At 37.1% G+C, this 25,693-nt stretch overlaps 1 protein-coding gene across 3 annotated transcripts in view; it reads right to left on the reverse strand.

The window, feature by feature from the left end:
* The window catches only part of ESYT2 (extended synaptotagmin 2), a 78,682-nt gene that overhangs the window by 26,438 nt on the left and 26,551 nt on the right, over positions 1–25,693 (reverse strand). For all 3 annotated transcript variants that reach the window (XM_027720749.2, XM_027720748.2, XM_027720746.2), the window contains exons 2-7: positions 23,041–23,082; positions 21,993–22,127; positions 20,757–20,833; positions 14,697–14,769; positions 13,832–13,921; positions 3,702–3,757 (exon numbers count right to left, since the gene is read on the reverse strand). In XM_027720749.2, the coding sequence (XP_027576550.2) occupies positions 3,702–3,757; positions 13,832–13,921; positions 14,697–14,769; positions 20,757–20,833; positions 21,993–22,127; positions 23,041–23,082 (473 nt within the window). The remainder of the gene's footprint in view (positions 1–3,701; positions 3,758–13,831; positions 13,922–14,696; positions 14,770–20,756; positions 20,834–21,992; positions 22,128–23,040; positions 23,083–25,693) is intronic.

Raw genomic sequence — 25,693 nt, forward strand, 5'->3', positions numbered from 1 at the left:
AATTTGTGGTGAGCAATAACCATTATGCTAGAGAAGGGTACCAGAAGGAACCCATTTAATACAATCCCGTCCATTAGAAATGCACACTGATCTTTCATGCCAGAGATTTGCAACCTGCACAGCCTTGGCTATTCACTTCCATTGTAAATCCAGATGAACTATCATACTTGATAGAACATTGGATGACTTTTTAATGGTATCCTGTACAACAGGAACAAAAGGAGCTCAAGGCTGTATCAAGATCAATGGACAGGTCTGTGCAGACCTGTGGCTAGAATGAAGCAACAGTGGATAAGGTTAAGATACTGCTCAGAGGAAATGTTTCCTCTCCCCTTCTGTGAGTTAATTCACATCTGCCCAGAAGGAGTCTTCATTCTCCTTCCCTTCATGCAGAGTTTATTCAATCATATTTACAGAGATTTTCATTCTACATGAACCCTAGAAATTCATGGTTTCAGTAATTCTTAAGACAACAACTACCAGAAGATAATCGTGTTATCTGAAAAGTAGCTTACTTTAGCCATCATTTTAACATGTTGCTTTTCAAACTTTTTCAGTTCCATTTCGCTAAACATCTAGTTTTCAATTTATGTGTGCTAAACTTTCTCTGAAGTGAACCAAGAAAATAGAAATCATTATTTTGTTAGAGTTGACATAAACACTGAAGATTAACATCTCAACCAGTCTTAACATTAAAAGGGAAAAAAAGGCTGAGGTAATGGTAACTTCACAAGCAATAAGCACACTTTTCGAAATACTTCAAAACTTCAGTGGAAAGATCAGATAAATTTGTTTTGTTCCTGCTTTTGTTAGTATCTCTACCTGGAAAGAAGAGAAAGTTCTGCCTTTATGCTCAGTGCCTTAAGGAGAAAGCTAACTGACCTAGGTCAGAGAAAGCAAAGGAGCAGTGCAAGAGAGGCAACTTTAAAGAAAGGTTATCTTCTCTAGTATTTAGTTAAGATTGCAGACATTACAAAATTAGCTGCAGGCATAAATAAATGGACTCTAGACAAGCAAAAGGTTCAGACATTGACTAATGTTCAAATAGAGCTACAGCAAGTCTCCTCAACGAAGAGAAAGAAACAGCCAGAAGCACAACACAGCCCAGTCACTGGGAGGAGTCACAATCCTTTATGCTAGGCCCAAACCACACCTCTGTGATTCCAAAGTCAATCTCGTAATTTTATCCCAACATAAATGCTTGAATTTCACTAAAACACCTGAGAAAAAGAGCCAGCATTAATGAAATTTCACTAAGTGTTACACAGAGAAACTGGACTCCTAGGAGGTCACAGATATCCTGTCTTCAAAAACATGGAGCTGAAAAAGAACACTGAAGATCATAACTAACTAATGAATTAAATAAATTCCAAAACAACATGATGGTTTCAAGCTGTTTAAAACTTATCTAGTATTAGCCAATTGGAATGCTCCCAGATACAAGCATTCTTCATGAATACAAGGCAAAAATGACAATCTTTTAATTGTTCTGTTACTTAAAATAAGAGGTCTGATCTATGGATAACAGAGACAAAACACTGACCAAGCAACAGAGAAAGATGTAGCAATTTCAACCCTTATGTTGATGCATCTTTGATAAACAGCTTCCTAAGATCATAAGACTCTAGTTATTCGTTCTAAGTACAATTATTTCTTCAGTTCATAAACATGAAAGAAGTCTGAAATGTTTCATATAGTTTATTAAACTGTGTCTTCAAAAGTTCAATTTCATTGCAGAAAAATAATTGGCAGTTACATCCCTTTTGCATTGCTCTATATTTAGCTCTACCTAATTTTTATCTTAGAATAGGCAACTATGTATTTCTCCTGTGCTGCCTTTATTTGTACTGCAGACACAGCACATCTCTCACTGCATAGAGTGTTTTTACTGTATCTCAAACAACCATAACATCTCCCCTCACCCACATCCCCTCCTGACAGCACTTGAGTACTCTCACAGCCTGGCTCCTCCTCACAGGGAAATTTTAATTCCACTTCTAAGCTATACTAATGATGGAATATGAATCACTTTTGTATCTTTCTCCTTGGGGAAGTCATATAGGAAGAGCAATGGAAGTTGTTAACAGCTGACAGGGAAGCTTCCAGCAGCAAATGCAGAAATTCAATTAGTAGAAGACATTTGCAAACAGATTATGAATTAGTAGTTCAGTGTGGAGCCAACAGCTGCAGCACTAAAAAGGTACCTGTGACAGCAGCAATCTCTTGTTCATCATTGTTTATAACAACTACAATATGTCAAGTTGTCATACCAAAATATTCAACTTATCTATACAGATAAGAAAACCAAATACAGCGCTAAAGAAACCTCTTGGCAAGGTAGAGAGTAGAGAAAGCATGAGTCACCTCAGTTACAGTTACTATAGAAACTATACCACATCTAGATGGCACCAGTTTGTGCATGTGTGGCCAAGTTTGGTTGCTCTGGAAACCATAAACTTGAGTTATTTAGCGAGACTTTGTTTACATCTGAGGCTTTGTGTTTGCAGTCAGGCAAATATACACCAGGATATGAATCTCAGGAGCTTAGTAAGCTTAAGTACTAAATGTAAATTTAGTCCTGTTATGTCAAAAGAGCGAATTATTACTCAGGAGCTGTATTTTGGAAGCCATTTTCTCTCACTCATGAAGAAAATCTCTTTCCTCAGAGGCAGCCTTAAGCAGGTTTGAAACATGAGCAATTCTTGCAGCCATTAACCTACTTATTGCAAGTTCTAATTTGAAACTGTTCAACTGGGATTCCATGCAATGGCTGCACGTGTCTAAGTAAAGAAAAACCTGCTTCACACACAAAATTGAGCTCTAAAGGATTAATTTAATACCTAAATTCAAACCCTGTTTTTAAACAATAAAAAATAATTCTGCAGTCAGCCAACTCTTGAGAGTATGGGATCTAATAAAAGGGGTAGTCACAAAATACAGGCATGTATCAGATCTACCATTATCTCCTTAGCCATTGTCTCCATATTAAAAAGCCCCTGGGTATCTATTATAACTTCATAATTATGAATATATTAATGGATTTAACTTTATCAGGATTGCATGATTCAAAGTAGCTTGGTTTTCACCTCTATTGATGCTTTCTTCTTTGGGGTTTTATCATGTGGTATTAGGAAAAGCTCCAAATAAGCTAAGCATTTTTTTACAGCTATATATGGTCAATATTTCTGCTACTCCATTTGATCTTCACATAATAAACTGAAAGCTCTAAAAGTAGGCACTTAAAGAGATTAGAAAGTTTATTTAGTTTGAGTACAGTCTTAAGGTATTTCTAACTACCTTTACAGAAGCAAACAGAGATGGATTGGCATACAAAGCCAGGAGCCAAGATGTTGTGAACCCACTGGTGTGAAAAAAGGGCTCTTGGTCTTTCTGCTGTCCTAGGCCATGGCAGATAGGAAATTCACACAATTCTGGAAGTCTGGAAAGGCTGAGAACACTTAAAAATGCAGATTAAAAATTGTATTTTCAAAGTATTGTTAACAAGGCCTACTAGATATGCTTTTGATGTACTTTGACTTGTAGTGAAATCACTGCCTTCTGCAAATTGAGCAATTTCATATAATTCTACATTATAACTGCTCAGAGTCATCTAACCTAAATATGATTTAATTGATGGTCTTCAGATTTTCTGGGGTTTACTAGGGTGCAGATATAACAAACACTGCTCTAGGTATACTCACTTCAGGCCAGGAACATCCAGAAGATTGGTCAGTCCAGTCCAGTTAATTTCCAAAAGCTGTGAATTACACAGAAAAGTGGGAGGAAAAAAAAAGAAAGAAAAAAAGAAAAGCAACTTAGAATTCATAAAAGTCAGGGAATAAAGCCAACCACTATAGATTCTGATCTGTGGAGAGTTTCAGTTCCAGTTTCCAGGATTTTCTCAAACAAATGAAACAAGTCTTTTCCATTCTAAGGAATATTTAGACACATTTTTTAAAACAGTTATAAAAACTCACCATCCTCTTATCCACTCTTACACATACACATAAATACACACACCCACCCCCCAACACACCCATGTACACAGGATCTACTCCATATAACCAATATAGAATAACGAAATGTGGTCCTATTTTCTGGAGAAATATTTTTTGATTCAACATAGACCTGTTATAGACGAACAGTCACCAACATAAATTTGCGAAAGTATAATAAATTGAAGAAGAATCTCCTGTGAGACCAGGAAAATAAGAGATCTAGAAGACATGACCTACAGAAAGAACGAAGGATTGGAATTAAGAAGGTGGAAGGAGGACAAGACAACAGCTTGCAAACATAGAGAAGGCTGTTTTCAATGACCAAGAGACAAATTCATTCCAGCACTGAGGCAGTAAAGAAGAAAGGTATCAACAGGATTAAGTATCAAAGTGAGAAAAATCCTCAGAAATAATTAACATTGCTAGGTTAGATACACTTTCTTCACTGAAAATCTTTACAGAATATTACGCTGTATAAAGGTACCTATTGCAGGACTGCTGGCATCAACAACTAATGTAAAATGTCCTTGTCAATCCTATAATATTCTAATTCTAGATAACAAAACCAACAGTCGAGTTCCCTTATTTCCCTTCCCACTGAATGCTTTCTATTAACTGCATAGAACTTAACTGAATATACAAGCAACAAACAAATCCAAACTCACCCAATCACCACCAAGTTTCCAAATCTAAATAACCCAGTCTAAGCATAACTGCATGAAAAAAGGATTTTGAGATTCCTCAGTTAAGAGATTAACTGTAGTGTTCAGCTAAAAGCTGAAACAAAACAACAGATCTCTACAAGAATATATGTTGCATATTTCCACAGACAGGAGTCATCATGCTACATTCACTGTCTTTTTAAAAAAGATAGCACAAACCTTTCTTTTACAAAAGGTCTATTAATAGTTTAATTAGTGATTTCCTTTGTGAATACTTCCACTAAAGATAATACAATACATTTACTCATAATAAGGAGCACTGTTACTTAATATACTTTTGTAATGGTGGCAAAATATTTCAACAATGTTACCTATAAACAACATTACCTGGCCTACCTGCAGCAAACAACTAAGCTGAAAAAAATCATTATCCTTATAACGAAAAAGGTAGTAAGATGTAATAACCAGATATTTCAAAACAAAAGGCAAGACATATCATGGGACATTGTGTGAGAATCTACACGAGCCAGCAACATGTCCTTGCCACAAACAAGGATAATGCTGATCTGGGCTACAAAAATTACTGCCAGCAGACTGAGAGAGGTGACTCTTCCCCTCTGCTCGGTGCTGAGGCCACACCTGGAGTGCTGTGTCCATGCTGGGCTCCTCAGGACATGGACATACTGGAGAGAATCCAACAAGGAGCCATGAAAACGATTAAGGGACTGGAGCATCATGTCACAAGAGATGTCCAGTACCTTCATTATCCTTGTGGCCCTTCACTGGACTTGCTCCAGGATGTCCATATCTCTGTTGTACTGGGGAGCCCCACACTGGACTCAGCACCCCAGATGTGCCTCACAACCTCCCTGAACCAGCTGGCAATGCTTTTCCTAATGCAGCCCAGGGTGCTGTTGGCCTTCTTTGCCACAAGTGCACATTTCTGAGTTCTGTTTCCCTTTCTGTCCAGCTGAACACCGCCTCTCTTTTTCTGCAAAGCTGCTTTCCAGCCAGGCAGCCTGTCCTGGTGCAAGCTTTCTAGGCACAGGACTTTGCATTTCCATTTGTTGAACTTCATCAGATTCCTGTTGGTACATTTCTCCAGCTTGTCAAGATCCCTCTAAATAGCAGTACAACTATCAGATGTATCAAGCACTCCTTCCAGTTTTAAGCAAGCAAATTCACTCAGAGCACACTCTGTCCTGTCATCCAGAAACCCATTAGAGACAATAGGTTATAAAATGGGTTCTTTTACACTGGTATGTAAGCTTTAGTTATACAGTTCTACAATAACAAACTATGAGCTAGAACGGAGAACATTTATACGTAGGAAAACTAAAATTATTTTAGTACATTCTTCTTTGAAAATTAATTGTGCAAATTATCAGTATATGCTCTCAAATCTCTTCCTCATCTTAAATCCAAAAAAAAAAAAAAAAAGATTTAAGAAATAGATAACTGCACCAGGACAAAAAGTCCAACTCAGTGTGAATAATTTCAGTTTTGCACTACTTCACTCCTTCAAAGCCACAGATGTTTAAGTAATAGAGCAAACAAGTACCTTGGTAGTAGTTGATAAGACTAACCACAACTTGAGTTTTCAGACTAATTCTCTTGTTCTAATCACTAGCTTTAACTGTACATTATGTGACACTTTAAAAATCTATGTAGTCTACCAAGGATCTGGAAGAAATAATTTTATACTGTTTTAAGACAAAGAACCTAGTTTATCATATGATTATTTTTTCATTATTCCTAGACAAAATAAAAGGGAAATGCTCATCATAAATATCTCCAAAAAGTGGTCCCTACCCAAAGGTGTTTGTACCTGCATCCCATATTTAAGTTTTACATAATGATATTTTCAGACAGCATAGCAAATGAGAAAATATCTGCATTTCCTTTTCTTCTCCTGTTTTGTTTAGTGTATTGCATATGACAATTAATACAGCAAAGTCCTGTGCTGTCTCCTAAATAGACTTAACCCACTAAATGCATTGAGCAACACAATGCATGCTGAAATTCAGCATTGAGAAACATCTCCTATGCTCAACTGAAACTCGTGTCACAGCGGTTTCTGTATTAACTGCCACAATCCAAAACAAAATGAAGAACAACCTAAGAGGTGCCACTGACAACTGAAATATTTTCCACTGATGTGGCTAAAAAGCATTTCAAAAGGTTGCAACAGCATATGAAACACAAACAGTGCCTGTGGTACAACTTCACTGTCAATACTTTGATTATTACACACATCTTCTCAAAAACAAGGCTACCTATTCATTTAGTCATCAGTTCTCAGAGCATGAAGAATATAAAAAATAATTACATAAAAATCACGAAAAAACAGTGCTAGTAAGAGCGGCCATTTAGACAAGAAATGGAATTAGTACCTATAATATCAGAAATTCTCTTCGTCTACAGGAATAAATACAAAGGCCAATTTAGAAATGTTAAAGACAAATCTTTTCCAGTCAAAGTAGAAGCTCAGAAATTAAAAAAAAAAAAACATTACTAAGGCTAAGCACTTTACAGGATTATTAGAAAAGCTTTGCAAATAAATCTTAAGCCATTAAATGTTTTGGAAGGAACATGAGCCTTCCTGGCATAAATCAAGCTTTTGCTATTTGGGCTTTGAAGGCAAGTTCTCCTTGCAGACAAGATTTGTTACATTTGCCCACCACAGAGCTTCCTTTCCAGTTCTACCAGAAGCACCCAGCAGGAACATACAGTTTAATCTTAAGTCTACAGGTGTAAGTGACAAATGCTTTTTTCTGGTTTTGTTTGTTTGTTTTTTAATTTTAGTGTTCTATCTCTCCCTGCCATCACCCCGACATTCCTTTCAATAAGGTTGTTTAAATTCTGCACTTGGCTTTCAAACATAATCAGACCAGCATAAGATACCCCTTTGGTAATGTAAGAAAATAAGAGTTTTCCACACGGCAACAATAACTCAAACAAAAAAATATACCTGCAGTAGTATAGAAATAGCAGTGGCAGCAGATGAACCCATAGTAGACTGAGAAGAAAGAGAGGCAAATCTACAGAATTGCTTGATATGCAGGAGGGAACCCTTCTAGCCACAGTCCAACCAAATAACAAGGATTTTCATTCTACATCTTGGGCATTCACATGCCATGACTTGCTGGAGCAGAAGATGACCTCCTAACCTGTGGTCCTGAGGGCATGTTAAAGCAACATCACCACCCTAACTAACTGAAGAGCCCTACAGAGAAAAAGGGAATAAGCAAAAGACTGATGAATCTTTTATGAAGCACTGAATATAAAAAAGTCCATATTTAAAAAATAGCTAAACGATATCATTTCCTTCTCTGTCACCACTTTGAGCAATGCATGATTCTCTTAGTTTAGCTAAATTCAGGGAATGCCAGCTGGTTCTCTGCAGCAGAAAAAACAGGGCACTGGAAAGACTGTGTTCAGGATTTGTCACCAAGTGAAATTCTGCCAGAAGCCAGAAATGATGCAGTGTCTTTCCACAACACATTGCAACTGAGAGAGGTGCTCAGCCTTGCAGAGACTCTTCCCAGCCACCTCACTGGCCTGGAGCTGGATTTCAGACACCAGTTACACTTTCCGATGAAGTAGAATGTGTGCCTTGTTACTCAAAGCTCTTTCAATTCTTCCTCTGCTCAGAGAAGTGAAAACAAATTATGTTTCCTCCCTGAAAACCAAGAAATTCATGTCTTACCAAGGCTCTGTACTGAGAACTAATGTAACACATAAATGCAGTAGAGTTTAAAAAAAAATAAAACAAAAGAATAAACCCCTGCAGCACATAAGAAAAGGCTAAAAACTGATGAGCTTTGAACATATTGGGTGTTCTCAATACCCTAGAAACCTTTATAAAAGGAAAAATATGTATTGGAATGTACAATACACAGGGCCATAAATAAAGTTCACAGCCACACAAAACACTGCCAACCTTGTGGCTTGATTTGGCTGCCATAAGCACTACTAACTCTCAGAAGAGAAGCCACGGAGTTATTTTAAAATGCTGATTAACAACTTCCTGCTAATCAAGTTATGGAAGCATAAGACTTCTGCAGGAAAAAATTAAACTCTACTACAGGGCACAATGATATAATTCCATGGGGTAAGTTGTGATTCTTCTCAGAAATTTATTACAAGGAGGGGACTAACATGCTCTTTTCTGTTACTTGTGAATGATCATGCAGAGATGCGGTACAATTTGCCTGTTAACAGAGCACAGCTCATTACCATTACAGTGCTCACTGCTAACATTATTGCAATAATTTAATAAGTAACATTATCCAGTATATCTCCCCATATATATCTCCTCAAATATATGATAAACTCAGCCTCTCAAATAAGGTTTGACTACACGATACCACAGAAAGTCTTCCATCACTGCTATAGAAAACACAGTGTATCTCTGTGTTTAACATTAATAAGCTTTTCAATTGTAACTCTCTGAAGATTTAAGTGAGATAAGAAAGATAAGATGCATAGCAGAGGGGTAAGAGACAGAGCAGACAAGTTTCGAGTTGAAGCGACCAGAAGGATCCCAGCTGACTTTACACAAGCCCAGTGCACCCACGGTTCTCCAGTGTCAGCTCCTCACAGCTTCATTTCAAGCCAATTCTCTCCACTTTCTACCCGTCTGCATTTCGGTTCACACCCTCACACTAGTCTTGACAATCTCCTGATTCTGTAGTGAGCCAGCTCAGGATGCTAAAATACATCCGAAGGAGAGGAAACTGGACACTTCTTGTTGTGTTTAATATCCTGCCAGCTTATGTCCCTTACCCAGCTTCCTGCAGGAGCAGAAGTTTCAACACTAGCTTAGGAGAGACAACAACATTGACTAGGAGGGCACAGGGAGAAAAGAATTGGTACTGTGGAAGCACCAAATGTGATGGCCCTTATAACATCCCACAAGCTATGAAAATTTAAAATCACTGAAAAAATGTAAGTTATAGCAAATGATAAGTATGCTGAGTAACAGTGCAAATCTCTCGCTTTAGAAGCAACAAGACTCATTCTTATCAAATCTTATTATAAGAGTACCTGCACATCAGCATTTATCCAGGTGTTTCACGAACTCCTTTAAAAGAGGTTATAGAGTTTTGAACATAGTCAACTAAAAGCAAACCAAAACAACATTCTTCTGCATTCTACGTAACAACTTTGTGGTTTTTCCAGCCATTTCACTAGGACTCATTCTTGCTGCAAGCACTCCTTTTGAATCTAATATTTATCAGTACTTACAATTTTGAAAGTCACATCCAGCCATTTTTCCAAAGGCAGCCAATATTAAATGAAACTAAACCAATATTAAAATAAATCAAAACTACAGGACAGAACCAATCTGTAAAGTGAGTAGAGGGGGAGTAGTGCTTAAGTCAGCAAGTGGGAAGGCAAAACTGTGATTCTAAAAATGAGAGCTTTGGAAAAGCTGCCCACTTTTCCTGGAAGACATCCTGCTTTTCAGCCATTGATCTTTTTAGAACAATAGTATTAGCATTTTCATTTGTTTATTCTGTTGGGAGGGTAGGGTGTTTTTTTAAGAGAAAAAGGTTGGGTTAGGACACACCTTCAATACTGTGTCACTGAACAAGCTTTTGAAAATTACCACTTTGCAGTACAACTATAAACTACATACACTTCTATAACTGAACCAAAAATCAAAGTTACTATGTACTGGTTTGGCCTAAAAGTAAAAGATAACAGAAACTTCGAGAAGCCATATATTTGGTAAATATACATAATGTTAACATAAGAAGAAGGCTGTAAACAACCTAACAAATCCTGACTTACACAGTGCTACCTTCTCTCTAGCATTGACACTCAGAGATTTAAAAGACTACTTCAAACATTAGAATGCACATATTTCTTTCCCTTGAAATCTCCTACATATTTGGACATATGAAGTTGATGGAACTTGTAGTACCTTTTTCACAATAACAACAAAATACAGTATATAAAAAGTTTCATACAGTGTAAGAACTCTTGAAGCATAAACTCCCCACGCATTACTCAGAAAAATGAGTGGTAAACTCATTAAACAAGTATGCTCAGAACTATTAATTTAGGCCATGTTGCCTTATATAGTCATTAAGGCCAGCAAACAGATGATACAGAGCAAGAGGAATTGTTGCCAGTTACTTTAGACTGGAAAATATGAGAACAAAATCTAGTGCTAGCTGCCAACTCATTCCTCTTCTCTTCTAACAAAAATATTTAAGAAAAGCTTTCCTCGGCTGTAGCCACTTGCTCTCTAGTAAGAGGGCAGAATTTGGGTATTGCTATAATAAGCATTATTTTGCATTTTTCTACAGAAGTTAAAAAAATAAACACCAAGAAAACAAATGGCAGTGGGGAGAGAAGTCTGCTTGGAAAAAGTTGAACGGCCACATATAACTGTCAAAATTATGGAATAACTTAATTATCTTTTGAACCATTCGCCCTTACGTTTACTTGGACCTTGACCTCTAGCTTAGTTTTTAAATGAAAGGAGGGTGAAAAATACTTTTAATATTTTTGTAACTGAATATTTGGGGGGGGGTCTTGACTTTTTAATAGTCCAAACTGATTCTCCAGTCTACTTCCCATTCTTTTTTGGCCCACTAGGTCAATCAAACCCCTAATAAAGTGTCATGGGGGTAGCAATAAAGACAAAATTACTACGGACAAAGTATTTCCCAAAGTTCAGAAACTGACCAAAGGTGAGATGTGTTTCATTTGATATATTTTCAGTTTATTTACTCAGGTGCTAGTTGTCCTAATTAAGCACTCTGCAGATGCATAACACTTAGAGAGCATCAGGGAGAGAAAGGACTGGGCACAGTGCTGAGCTAAAATCTGCTGGAGAGGTCTCTGGGAGTACCAGAAGTGTAAGATACATGCTGCCAGAGAAGTGTCAGGAGCTGCTTACAAGCATGCCTGCTGCTGATCCCTCCCTCCCTATCCACTGCCAGTTTTCCTACTTCTCCCCCAGAAAGCACCAAAGCAGGAGTAGCTGCAGGAGGTACCCCAAGGAAGTGGCCCAGACATGGCTCCAGCACTGGGTGACAGAACGGCTTCTGCAGAAGGACCGTGCACTGTATTCACCTTCCCAGTGAATACAAAACAGAACTGAGAGAGACAACACAAACCACATCTAGAACATGAAGAAAGGTTGTTCCCATAGGGAAAAAAAAAAAAGAAAAAAGCAAGCCTCTGTCCACAAAGCTAAACTCTTCCCCCTGTTCCTCTAAAACAGAATGTTTGCATTTAAATTGTTTATTGGATTGTCCCCGCAAGGAGCTGGGCACTGTACTGTGTCTGGAAATTGTTTAGGAGAGCACTAAATAGCAAAATAACATCAGAGAGAACATTAACAATTATCTAGTGCAAACCAGCATAAGGTAGCACTCAATCCTTGTCAGGGCCATGCTTAGTTTGTAGTATAAACATGAACAGTAACAGATGCCCTACACTCACACTGCTCAGCCAGAGGGTAAAAACGAGACGAAACTTAAGCAGACATCTCCTAATGTTTAGACTCACTTAAAAGAAATGTGTGGAAATCCAAATTTGGTTCATCCCAGTGTACTTCCCCAATTATTTCCAAATAAGAGCACAGATGTTTTATCAGCTTTGCATGAACTGATTCACTTCTACAAAAAATCTCACTAAATTAGCCACAAAATATTTCCAAATTCTTGCATACTTTATTTATATTTAAGTCTACATTCCCTCTACCCAAGCACACATGGTTTCTCTAGACAGATGAAACAAGCTACATAAATGACACAAGTGACACCACAAGTTTTTCCTAGGCCGTACATAAACACTCATACAAACCCACCTTTCCAACAAGCTAGCAAATATTTATCAGAGAACATTTGTTCAGAAGAACTGTGTTTCAAGAATGTGATTTCCTTCAAGAAAATAACGATATATCTTCTAAAGCTGTTGAAGTAAAGAATTCACTCCAATCCCCCCAAACCTTGAAAAGTAAATGAACTTTTCAGAGTTGCAGACTACTGAGGAACCAAGATGATCAATTTGAGATGCTTTAAAGTGTCTAAACCCATATACTTGTAATTTATGACCTAGAAGTCTGAAACTGTTAAATCTTGACATCATACATTTCAATGTTTAATTAGGACATATCCAAGAAACAAAAGTTTCCAATGGAAAATATACTTCCAAGAGATGGAAACAATTAATTTCTTTAAAGATGTCTCTGCAGCATAAGAATTTCCACGATGTTCACATTTTCTATTCAGCTCTCTTAGCGATACTTATTACAAGCAGTATCAAATTTGAAATTGCTGAAGCTGCCTTAGACACAGCTACAACATCAAAGAATTTTCCACCAGCAAGTGTGCAATTTGTATTATTTTCTCCTTTGTATTTTTATAAAACAAGACTTGTTGAAGTGCTGTGCCTAAAACTGAAAGCATTTGTGGGTTGTCCCCTTGTTTACACTTTCCAGTCTGGCTGCATCATTTCCATACCAGCAAGACCTTGTTGGCTCACCTTTGTTTCACTATTATTCCAGCCCAAATGTACCCTTTGCCCTAGCACATATTTCAGCTGAATTATGTGACATTCTCTCTCCTTTCAACTTCTGAATCCTTTCAACTTCTGAACTTTTAAATTCCAATTCCATCCCACTAAGTGCTTTATCCATCCTCATACTTGGATCATTGGTAAATGTAGGAAGTTGCCCCCCTGCTATCTAGGACAAAAACTTTAAAGTAAGTGGGTAATTTCAAAAAAAACATTCTAAATTTAATTTGTGGTAACACCAGCATGGTTTTCAAAACAATCTTGCACAGATTTTGTGAGTCTTAACTTAGACCATGCCTACCTGCAGACTGTCATGAGAAGAGTAACAAAAGCTCTTTTTATAACAAATCTAGATGTTGTATTGATGTCAGTCTTTCCTTATCCAAAAGACTTGTAAGAAAAGTTTGACAGCTTTGACAAAACACATCTCCAAATTCCAAGGTAATTATAACCCATCTTGTTTTTTTCTAATATTAATAAAATTTGTCCAGTATCTATCAAGGAAAGTTTAACCAAACGGTAGCAATTTCCCAAGTTCTTTCTTTTTGCTGCTCAATTCTTGCTCTGTCATCTTCTGACTACTGTCATCAGCACTCTAAAGAGAGTGGAAAGAGAGGTAAAAGGACTTACAGGTTTCCTAAGGAAAAAAAGGGATAATGCTCCAATTAGGGGCATGTCTCCAATTAGTGGTTCCAGGATAACCCTCATAGTGCCATGGATCTGTGGAAGAGGAAAAAAAGACAATGGAACTGACTTTAGCTCAAGTTTCAAATAAAATTTATTTGCTGACAACGCTTACACTTCTAATTAAATTCTTGCTTATGGATGAATTATATATGTGTATAGCTTTACATGTCATCCAAACCAAAAAAACTTTACACAAGCACTTAACAGTTGGGCTTACAAATTCATTACATCCATCTACGTGCTGCTGTGTCATGTTGGTGGTAATTTTACTAAAACTATGAAGTAGATTGTTTATAAAGCTCGATGTAAACAAACATGCCAAAAGAAACAAGAAATAGAATCCACAGGTAATAGAACAAAAGCAGGTAAATGGTCATAGGTATGTCAAGACACACACATGCAAAAGAGCAAACTAATTTTCCTCATTAGAGAGAGATCTGTTACCAGAAAGCTAAGAAAATTTCAGAAACAATGTCAGAAGGCAAGGCTACTAATACTAATAGTACCTAAATTAATAATTGCATCTAATACTGAAATATTAAATAAAATAAACATTTTAAGCTCCATGGTCCCTTTATGAACTGACACATCACATGAATATTGGCTTAATGTGAAATTATCTTCAGCTTTTCTACATCTTAGAGAAATGTATCCTTTCTCCAAGTCATGTTACTGAAATTAGTATGCAATATCAATACTATTCAACTGAGAAAAAAGTAGTAAGGAACAAAACTACACAATTACTTATAAATTATTTCATCAGAAAATAATGATTCAATGATATCAAAATCAAAATATTGAATTTTACCTGTATACTTTTCACACCAGCTCTGCAGAAGTATCTCTTGATCTCCAAATCAATTTCACAGTTTCCAACAAAACTAAACCAAAAAAGAAAGTATACCTTTCACTTTTATGGACTAAAATACACTGTTAGTTCTGTTTTGCACTGTCATAACAACATACTTTGTATCTCAATCTATGTATAAAAAATGCATGTTGAAACATTAGAGCATACAACAAAGTCAAGTTTGTAAAAAAAACCCCTTCAAAGTATCACCACTGTCATCAAAACCACTCCAATTAATACCTAGGTAAGTTATCATCTTCAGAAGAATGCAAGAATGCATAAGAGAAAACACACAAGTGGCCTTACTTTTGGGAAATAACAGACACAGAATTCCTGCTCCATTTCAGGAAAACTCTCCATAGATATCATTGATGGTACATGTACCCAAATCTACTCTCATCTAATATAATCATGAGAAGCTCTAGACAGAGATGGTGGTTATGCTGAAAATGAAAGTTGTCTGAAATATTCAGAGACTTGCAAACCCAGTCGTATTTAGAATTTCAGTAAGCTGGGAATGCTGAGCTGAATGATCCTTTAAGCAAGTTTTAAGCAAAAGAAAGTTGAGTCCTTTCTGAAGGGAGAGAAGGCAGGAAGCAAACTAGAGAATGAATAATATATTAAAAACAATGCAAGGTTTTCCTTGAACAGTTCTTGCATCCCATTTTGCATGAAAGGTCAAGTGACTGACATTTTGCAGATGCTGCCCTGTATCTCAGATTCGTAGAAGATGGTAAAAAGGAAGTCCCATCTTTGATCATGCTACAAGATTATTTGCACACAACTCAGGTTTGGATTTTTAGCTGCTTTTCCTGAAGCTCCATACAAGGCCAAGCATGTACAAGCAGAACTGAGCAATTTTTTTCCAAGAACTGCTGGTGCTGTGAGACACATTGGTTCTGAAAACAAACAAATTCTGAGACTCAACAAGGAATTCAGGAAGAAAGCTTGAGACTGATTTCGCAAGGGAACTGGTCAATGATTCTACAGTACGAGAACTAAAACCAAAACCCAACAGACTGATTACCATGGGAGAGATAAGCTGGGTGACCACACTAGCTAAGAAGATACAGGTCATAACAGAAGGACAAATAAAATCTGAAAAGCTTTCTGAACAGACCGCCCAGTTAAACGAAGTGGAAGAAGGAACTAAGTGGGATGGAGATAAGGCAGCTGAAACTAAACCAGACACTGCTGGAAGCAGGGAGAAGTTGTTTCTTCTACAGGGCATCGTGTCCCAGATCCTGCAGCAGAGCCCAGGTTTCTGCACATGAGGTTCCTCAGGCCCAGCCTATAAAGTGAAACACTGTTCAGTCGTGTTTAGGAGGACGATAGAACCTTATTACAAAAATGTCTGGGGGATTGTGAACAAAATGGAGTTTCCTCATGGGCCATTTTAGGATCAAGTCAAGACAACATCAACTACTCTCACAGTAAAAGCAGTACAGCACACAGAGGACTCCCACTCCCTCCTGCTCACAACTGATGGCCAGGAGGAACTGTCAGAAGAAAACAAAGGTAAGGGTTGCTGCCTTTTGGATATCCATTATTCAAATCACCTGTAGCCTCCTCTGCTTTGTGTGTAGTTGTGCTGTCTTGTGGGATTTCAACAAATACAAATCTTATCAATCCCTTAAATAAAAATAAGTAACAGCATCAAGATTTTCTTCAAAAACTTATTTTTGACTATTCAAAAGATAACACTATGCGAAATCTTTTTTGTTCAATGACCAGTTTGGGGAACTGGAAGACAACAACATGATGGGGTCTATGTCAAAGGAAGCTGACAGTTGCTTTCCTTGGAAAGAATGCAATGTGACTTTACAGTTTAAAAATAGGTATATAATTTTTAATACACCATTTAAAGCGATGTAATTTCTATTTTTAACCCATCTAACTATATATAGAGATAGTAAAGATATATATAAATACACTCCCACATAAATATGTATAATTGCATAACAACATGACACGGAGAAGCAAGGTCAACTAAAACCTGCAACTGAAACCTCAATCTCTACACTCTGTAGCATCAGAACTATTTGTGTTATGAAGACTGGGAAGCTCGTTTGAAAATCCATAACAACATGATGACAAATTGAAGTAAAAATAGTAACAAACTGCATTTGAGAGTAATAAGTCAACAACTTTTAACCTTATAATAAAACTAAACATGGTTTTATCCCCTAAGATATTTGGCCGGGTCCATGAACTGTCGATGCTGTACACGATTCCACTTTAATATAACATACAACTCGAAGGCTCATTTAGTAAGCAAACTCTGTACATTCAGATCCCAATATCCCAGAAATATTTATGACCCCTATTAAGGTACAGATCACTGAGATAGATGACAGTTTAATGAGGACACTCTCATAGGAATATAACAGCAGCTGTACTGAATCAAACCAGACGCACAATATACTGCATCTGGTCATTGTAGCCCATAGAAGATATACGAAAAAAAAAGGGGGGGGGGAAAGTTAAAGAAAACACCAAAAAACACCAAAAAGCAATGAAAAGGAGAAAATTATTTCCTGTATTACAATGATGTGATTCTGTACAGTGCACTATCTTAAATAATTATTTTTAGAAGGTCTTTAGATAGACCCTATTTTTACACCTGTCTTCTGTCAGTACAATGGTAGTGAGTTTCTCTATTCAAGTATGCCACAGGAAAAAAAAAAATATTTCCATGTGTTTAAATCCACAGCATAAAACTGTTTTAGTGCCTTGATTTTTTTGCACCATGAGAAGGTGAAGAAGCTCAGTAATAAGCTATTAACATCCATTTCTTCAATCTCTCAATCTTTTTTCACTTTCTTTACTACAGTTACATTTAATTTTAGAGTTTATGGGTCAATAGAAAACAAGATAACCTTTAACCTTCCCCAAGTATTTACCACATTCACGCGCTTTAGCAAATTGACATTTTATTTAGACTTGATCTTCATTTGCTCAAGTAGTTAAAATTATTTGCCTTGCCCATCTTTGTCACCAAGAACTAGACTTTTCAATTGTAACATGAGTTTTTGACAATTATTCCTCCCCTGTACTTAGTGCTGTGAGGCCACACCTCGAGTGCTGTGTCCAGTTCTGGGCCCCTCCGTTCAGGAAGGTGCTGGAGCGGGGCCAGAGAAGGGCAGAGAAGCTGGTGAAGGGTCTGCAGTACAAGTCCTTTGAGGAGCAGTTGAAGGAGCTGGGGGTGTTTAGCCTGGAGAAAAGGAGGCTCAGGGGAGACCTCATTGGTCTCTCAACTGCCTGACAGGAGGGTGTAGCCAAGTGGGGGTCGGCCTCTTCTTCCAGGCAACCAGTGATAGGATATGAGGACACAGTCTCAAGCTGGGCCAAGGGAGGTTTAGGTTGGACATTAGGAGGAATTTCGTCACAGAAAGGATGATTAGACACTGGAATGCACTGCCCAGAGAGATGGTGGAGTCACCATCCCTGGAGGTGTTTAAGGAAAGACGGGATGTGGCACTCAGTGCCATGGTCTAGTTGACATGGTGGTGTTGGGTCGCAGGTTGGACTTGAAGATCTCAGAGGTCTTTTCCAACTTAACTGACTCTGTGATTTTGTGAATTTTTTAACGCAAACTCCACAGTAAGAGAAAGCCAAAATGTTCCCTTTGCAAACACTGTCCTGAAACGGAACCTTTAAATACATTTTCCCATGAGTGCTTTGTGGATTAGCTATTTGAGCTGCTTAGAAGAGTGAAGTTCTTAATTGGATCCTGACTGATGAACAGGACCTGTTTCAAAAGGTTCTGAAAAATACTCTGAAGCAATGATCATAATGCAATCTATATCCTAGCAGAAACAATAAAAATTAAACCAAAACACGCTCCTTTTGCAATTAAAATTAAAAGCAGAACGAAAAAAACCCAACAGAAACCAAAAAACCCTCAAGGATGATGCAAAAAAAGCCACAGGTGTTTTGGAGACACTTTCAAACTACTTAAATGTGCTGTATGGAAGGTCCAAAGCAAATGCACATACCCCACCACAAAAAACTGACAGTAGAAAGAGCTAAAAAAAGCCACAATAGTGAAACTGCAGGATAAAAGGGAATTATTAAAAGAATTAATGTACTGAAAAACAAAATTAAAATATAAATAAAATAAAATCTTTCCTTCCTTCCCCTGCCACACTCCCCACAGAGTTTGGCTTCCTACAGCTATTCTAATGAATGCTTAGAGATTGTTTTCCTTCTCAGCTCTATTTAGGGAATGAAGGGTTTATAGAAAGCTCCTAACTTTAAACTAATAAATAAATTAAAATTATAACAAAATTATTTAACTGGAGATTAAAATCTACAGGGATAAATACTCCAAAGGATGGACTTTTCTCCAGCAGTGAGACTGTTCTTCATAATCTTGCAAAACTGCAACGAAGTTGATTCCCTAAGACACAGTTCAGTGTTGTTATCTGTACATAACTCAGTGCCAAGAACACTTATTACAGAGACACTTATTCTTCCTGTTACTACTGAAACAATCCCAGTAATGGACCATCAGAGGATACATAAAATAAAATATTAAAAACCCCCAAACATCATACAGTAACAACTGATACTGTGGTGCTCTCTGTCTTAAACTTGCATAGTAAATCCTTGGAAAAAGAGCCCTTTCCAAACGAGCTGTCAAGGGGAAGGCTTAAATATCAAACTGGACTTCATTTGATGATGGTTTTGTCTAAGCCTTAATTCCTGGAAGCTACAACAGTCACTCCATAGCTCTTGTTTCCATTTTCTTCCTGAAGCTTATGCAGCCAGCAGCAGGGACAGGCTGTTGGGCTAAAAGGGCTCAGCACTGTTATTGTTATTTAAACCACTTCAAGGAACTTATTTCAGTCTTTTAGATTGGATTCTATTGCAGCTGTTTACCACTTCTCTAAGTAGGCTGCAATGTAATGTAATGAAACAGGTCTAGGTAAGAGGACATTATTCCTGAAATTTTTGTACAAACCTACTGGCCTTCTACTTCATGAAGATGAGTAGGAGTTAAAAAAAAAATAAAAAAAGGAACACTAGATTTACTCTGTCCTCCTGTGGGAATAATTCTGCTTTAAAGGGCAAAAATGGTATTAGAAAACTTGGTCCCCTAAATGTCTCAAAAACAGCTTCTCAAAACCAATTTCTTTGTACTGTGTCCACAGCAGTCAGACAAGGTTGTTTTCCTGAGGGCTTATATCTGAAGAGGTGAGGCTGTTCTCACAGCTGCTGTCAGAAGTGGCAAAGAGAAAACTGCAGGAAATTTCTCCATTAGGGCTAGCACATCCACCCAGTGAAATAAGCTCTCAAGAGTCAAACCCACTGTATTTTGTCCAGCAACACCAATCCCTGATTTGGATAGCCATCTTTTTCCTAAAGAAATAAAGTGATTCAATTCCATAAAGATTGGGCCCTGCCCCACCCTCCTCTGAAACCCGAGGAAAGAGCAAGCAGCATCTTCTCTTGTCCCTCTGGGGAAAATGTAGGGTAGATCTACTCAGAAACCTATATAAAAGGGGTCATGATGAAGTGGCAAGGAAACCTGAAGCAATGGAGAACAATTATTCTGGCTTTTTATATTACACAGATTTATTTGGTTGGTGGTATGAGCAAAAGTACTTCTGGAGCTCTCATATTTTCTAATACTGTGTTTATAAAAAAATCTAAGTAACTGAGAAAAGTAAAAAAAAGCAAAAATCTTGTATCCTGAATTTTAGACTAAATTTAATGGCAAAGTTTTAATACATTAGAAAAAAAAAATCAAAGATAGTGCTTTATCTTTGAAAAGTATTTTTTTATTAACCAACGTGACTTTAATGATGCAGTCACGCTGAGTTGATATTCCATTTCCCTCAGATAAATACTATTTACAGCATGCAGTTCCTTCCTCCAATCATACACAATTAGAACTAACTACATTCGTGTAATGAAGCAATTCTTCTCCTCTCAGGCCAACATAACTGACAAATCAAACAAAATACATATTATAAAGCTTGGACACCATTGTAATACGGTAATAAAGTTTACCTGATTTGAAGATCCAAAATGATCTGCCTTTTGTCCACATTTTCAGTGTAGACTTTTACACCATTTATCCGCAGAGGCTGAAACAATGAAGCAAGTAAAAGTTGGATTCTTCTACTGAAATATAGCGTATTAAGCTTTTAACTTTGAAATAAAGGTGAATATAGAAGCATTCATGCTTGAAGTTAAGCATTGTTAAAAGGTGTGAAGCAAAGCTATCAATTTAGTTCAAACAGTTATTTCAAGGGTAAAAATTATCTTGCTGGGATCCACTTAACCACAACTGTTCTGTCAATTACCCTGGGTCCAGCTACTAGATCTCAAGATTTACAAAATGTTTAATATCAAGCTTTCCCTATTCCCTCAATAAACATCTAATTTCTCTGTACACGTGTATGTCTAATACTCCCAAAGCATTCTTTTCTGTGCAACTAAACCAAGCAGCTAAATTTAATTCACAAAAATGTAGTTGCCATAAGTGGAATTTAGTGAGAATGGACAGAAAAAAATCTGTAATTCCCGTAAGAAGTTGTGTCAACCACTTTGTGCTCTCTCTCTAAATCATGTGTTCACACTCTCCCTTCCTCATATAGAACCAACACATATAAATCAAACACTTCCAAGCCTCAAATATTCATCAAACTCTAGGCAGGAGAGGATGACCAGTGACCCCACTTTTAAGTTTTTCCTTTTTGGAAAAATCATCATATTTCTATTTACACCTTTTTAATAATTTAAGTAAAATCAAACTCTCGCTACTGTCAGATTCCCACTGTGTTGGGGCTGTGCAGCTCACAGGATGCAACTCAATGAAGGCTGCAACAGAAAGTAAGAATAGCTGTTTGTCATGTCTGAGATAACTCTGTCCAGCTGCAGAAGGATACAGAGGTGTGGGAGCTAATTTAAACCCTAGTATGACTTAAAAGGAATGCTACAGTCTGTGATACAAGTCATATCTAGGGCAGGACAGAGGCACTGTGAAAAAGAATTTACAATTTAAAAAAAATAATAAAAAACCCCAACACACAAAAGGTGCAGTAAAGTATAATGAACTGTAATGTATGTGAAATAGAGCCATGAGGAGAGAAAAACAATTTCCCTCTATCACACCTGAAACTTAACTTCAGGTTTCCTAACATTTGGGAGTGGGTGGGAAATATTTCTGTGCAGATTTGAACGGGCTACATGAAAATGGTTTGTACAACAGGGTCTCTGAGAAAAACCTCGCCAGACACTGACCTGATGCCCAATATCAATCTTGGTAAAGCTGAAGGTACTGAGGTGGTTGTTTGCTCCTCTCACCACTGGTTCTATGGTCTCTCGGAAGAGTTTCTCGATGAATTGGCAAATAAAAGGCCACATCTGTTTTACAGTCTAAGGAGAAAAAAAAACCCTACGTGGAACACAACTTCGCCCATAAGGAAAAAGTACTCTTTGAGGCACATGTAAGAAATTCTGCATAAATTTTAAACATAGGAGGTTTGGATAGATTTCATTACAGACATAAAAACTGGTTCCTTTTTACATGCAGGAAACCTTTAGGAATTCTCAATTTGCAACTTTTATACATTTGCACAAATCTGAAGCACTGGAAGAGGAAAACAATATTATGAATTTTCTTCTTTTATCCCACAAATCCATATGCATTCAGCACCAATGCTGAATGTTAAGCAGAAGGATAAAGAGGGTTAAGTTTATTTGCATATAAAGAGGAACAGGAAAAATGTGATAAGCACAGCTCTTAACTACATGCCTAAGGTCTATAAATTTAAAAACTCTGACATATCCGAAAAGTCTGTTTGCTTATTTTTTCTTACTATATTTTAATTGACTCTTTTTCTCCTATGTACTTTGAATGACAGGCAATTTAAAAAAAACCAAGCTACATAGATCTATATCTCAGATTATCACACACACAAAACAAAACTGCAAATTTCATTTATTTTTAGATTGTAGGTTAGGAATCTACAGTAACTGGAAAGTATCCCAGACAAGTAGAAAATTAAAGACTGTGTTTACAGCTGCTATGAATTCTGCACAATTATAGCTGTCATTACTGTAATGCTACTTAAAATCATTTACAAAACTCACAATTTCAAGAGCATGAAAATAGATTTAATCTTTCTTGTGACTAACAGGATCAACAACCAGAAAATTCAAGTGTATAAAGAGCACATGAAGTTAAAACTACTCTGTTCTCTGATTATTACCTTGCCTTTTATTTTAATCTCAGATTTCCCTCCTGTCTCTTCCCATTTGGAAGCAATGCTAATGTCTAACCCCTTACCTTGTTGAGCCATTCTGCCCTCTCTGTGTCTGGAAAATGGACCTAAAAAACCAAACACAAACACAAAACAAAATTAATACAAACACAAAACACTTTTTAGTTAACAGTGTCCAGACATTTAGAAAACAGGAAAGCTCAGGCATCTCCCTAAGCAATGTAAACAGTAAACAACATATTAAGTAGTTAACATTCTTGAGTATTAGCAGTCAAGCACATTAAAATATGAACTCATTTCTGAACTACATAAATATATACTTGGACTTGTATCTAACAGTAGCATCCGGAATAAAGTATTCCTGTAACACCATAAACAAACTTTAAAGAAAAAAAAAAAAAAAAAAAAAAAAAAAGGCAAGGATAGCTGATAGAGCTTGTGTCAACCAAATTTAACACATGCTTTTCAGGGGCTTTTAACATGACACACACAACTGACAGAATCTTCTACTTCCTTCCATTCACGCCACATCTTCTGCAATATCAATAAATCATGGCTAGAAATATTTCATCAGTGAAGCTGAAGCTCAGGAAAACGGATTTAAGTTCCAAAGACCTTCAAAAGATATTTTTAGTGATTTTTTTTTCCTTAAACAACCGTAGAAAGCAGTAAGAAACAGCAGTGTGATAGTATATACGCAGGACAGAAATTACCCATCACAACAGGAAAACATCAATGAAATGATGGAAGAACTGACGCAGTTTTCCAGACACAGGAGAGCACAGTAGTAGTTTTACATTTCACACATACAGAAAACCCCCAAAAAACTGAAGTTCAGTAGTTAAAAAAAACATTTCTTTAGAAACAGTTTCTAGAATGAGATGCAGATCACACTCCTCAAGCACAAAGAGCCTTTGAACACACTAAAAACCAATGACCTACATATAGTGACTTTCGTGAAGCCATGTCTCTACTTAACTGAATTGCCAAGTCTTAATCTCTTTGCAGCACAACAGATTGTACCACTGGCTTTACCAGCAGTTATTTTTATTATGCATATCCCAAATGTGAACAGTCAGTGAAATACCTACTTTTTAAACTGCATTTTCAACAAGACGAATTTGAAAGCAAGCTCCATTAATGACTTCTTTTTTCAGTTTTTATTCAATTCTTGCCTTAACAGTCAGCACTAACATATTCTTCATATACTCAATTTACCATCAGAGCAGCACTTAATTTCATCTAAGCCTTCACGTTTTGGCTATGCTGGAGGATTGGCCCTTGCAGCATTATCAATATTGTCAGTCATTCCTCTATAGTCTGGGGTTTTTTTCCAGTATTCCCAAGTCCATAAAAAAGTCCTATGTTTTTACAGATTCTTAAAGAATTACAAATTATTTTGTCTTCCACTGTCAAGAGAGGCTCTTGGTATCTTTTCAAATTACATTTTTCAAGTATATCACATATCCATCAAAACCATTAAAAGTGATGCAAAAACATCCAATAATCTGCTTCACTGTAACAAAAACCAATATAATTTATTTTACTACATAAGTTCAAAGAACAGAATTATTAATAACAGATGGAGCAGTTTGGGAACAATGTTATTATATTTTATTTATTTAGAATTAATTTCCTAGAAAACTATGGTGGGTAGAATGTCAGAACTCTGTACTTAGAGGGTTTTGTGGACTTTTTTTTTTTGCATTTTTAAAAAACAAAACACAATTTTTTTGCATTTGCAACACAAGTAGGTACTGTATGTACATGAACTTACATGAACAGAGCTTACACTCAGTTTTTGTCTTGCAGGGTTCTCAAGTTGCTTTCAGTGGTCAAAAAGTTAAAGGAACAAAAAGAATCAACACTGTTAACTCCAATGCTAATAGGTAACATTTTGATCTTTCTTCTAAAATGTTTACCTTCTCAATCTGCAGACAGAAGACGTGCCAATTCTCAATAATGACTTATCACTTATGCATGATGTTGGACCAATATGAATATTTCATTCTGATTTGCTTAGGAGAGCGAGCAATGATGTTCACAGGGTGGGAACTGAAGAGCTGTTCCACCAGAGGAGAATCAAGAATTATGTAATGCAAGAAGAAAGTGTTACACACTTAGGCAAACACAAGTCTCTGTGGCTGGATGGGATTCACCCAAGGGTACTGAGGGAGCTGGTGGAAGTGCTCACAGAGCCACCTTCCATCATTTACCAGCAGTCCTGGATAACTGGGAAGGTCCCAGTTGACTGGAAGTCAGCAAATGTAACCCCCATCTATAAGAAGGGCCAGAATGAGGATCCAGGAAATTACAGTCCTGTCACTCTGACCTTGGTGCCAGGGAAGGTCATGGAGCTGATCTCCTCTTGTGACAGTGTGACCTATTTAGTGGATGAGGGAAAGGCTGTAAATTGTGCCTACTCAGATTTTAGTAAAGCCTTTGACACCATTTCCCACAGCATTCTCCTGAAGAAACTCGCTGCTCATGGCTTGGTCAGACACATCCTTTGCTGGGTAAAAAACTGGCTGGATGGTCGGGCCCAGAGAGTGGCAGTGAATGGAATGACATCCAGCTGGTGACTGGTCACAAGTGTGTTCCCCAGGGCTCAGTCCTGTTTAATGTCTTTATCAGTGATCTAGATGAGGAGAATGAGGGCACTGTCAGTCAGTTTGAAGATGACACCAAGTTAGGTGGGAGTGTTAATCTGCTGGAGGG

The sequence above is a fragment of the Pipra filicauda genome, unplaced genomic scaffold, assembly GCF_003945595.2.
Source record: "Pipra filicauda isolate LSUMZ 115617 unplaced genomic scaffold, ASM394559v2 scaffold94_size2452230_pilon, whole genome shotgun sequence".
Lineage (NCBI taxonomy): Eukaryota > Metazoa > Chordata > Aves > Passeriformes > Pipridae > Pipra > Pipra filicauda.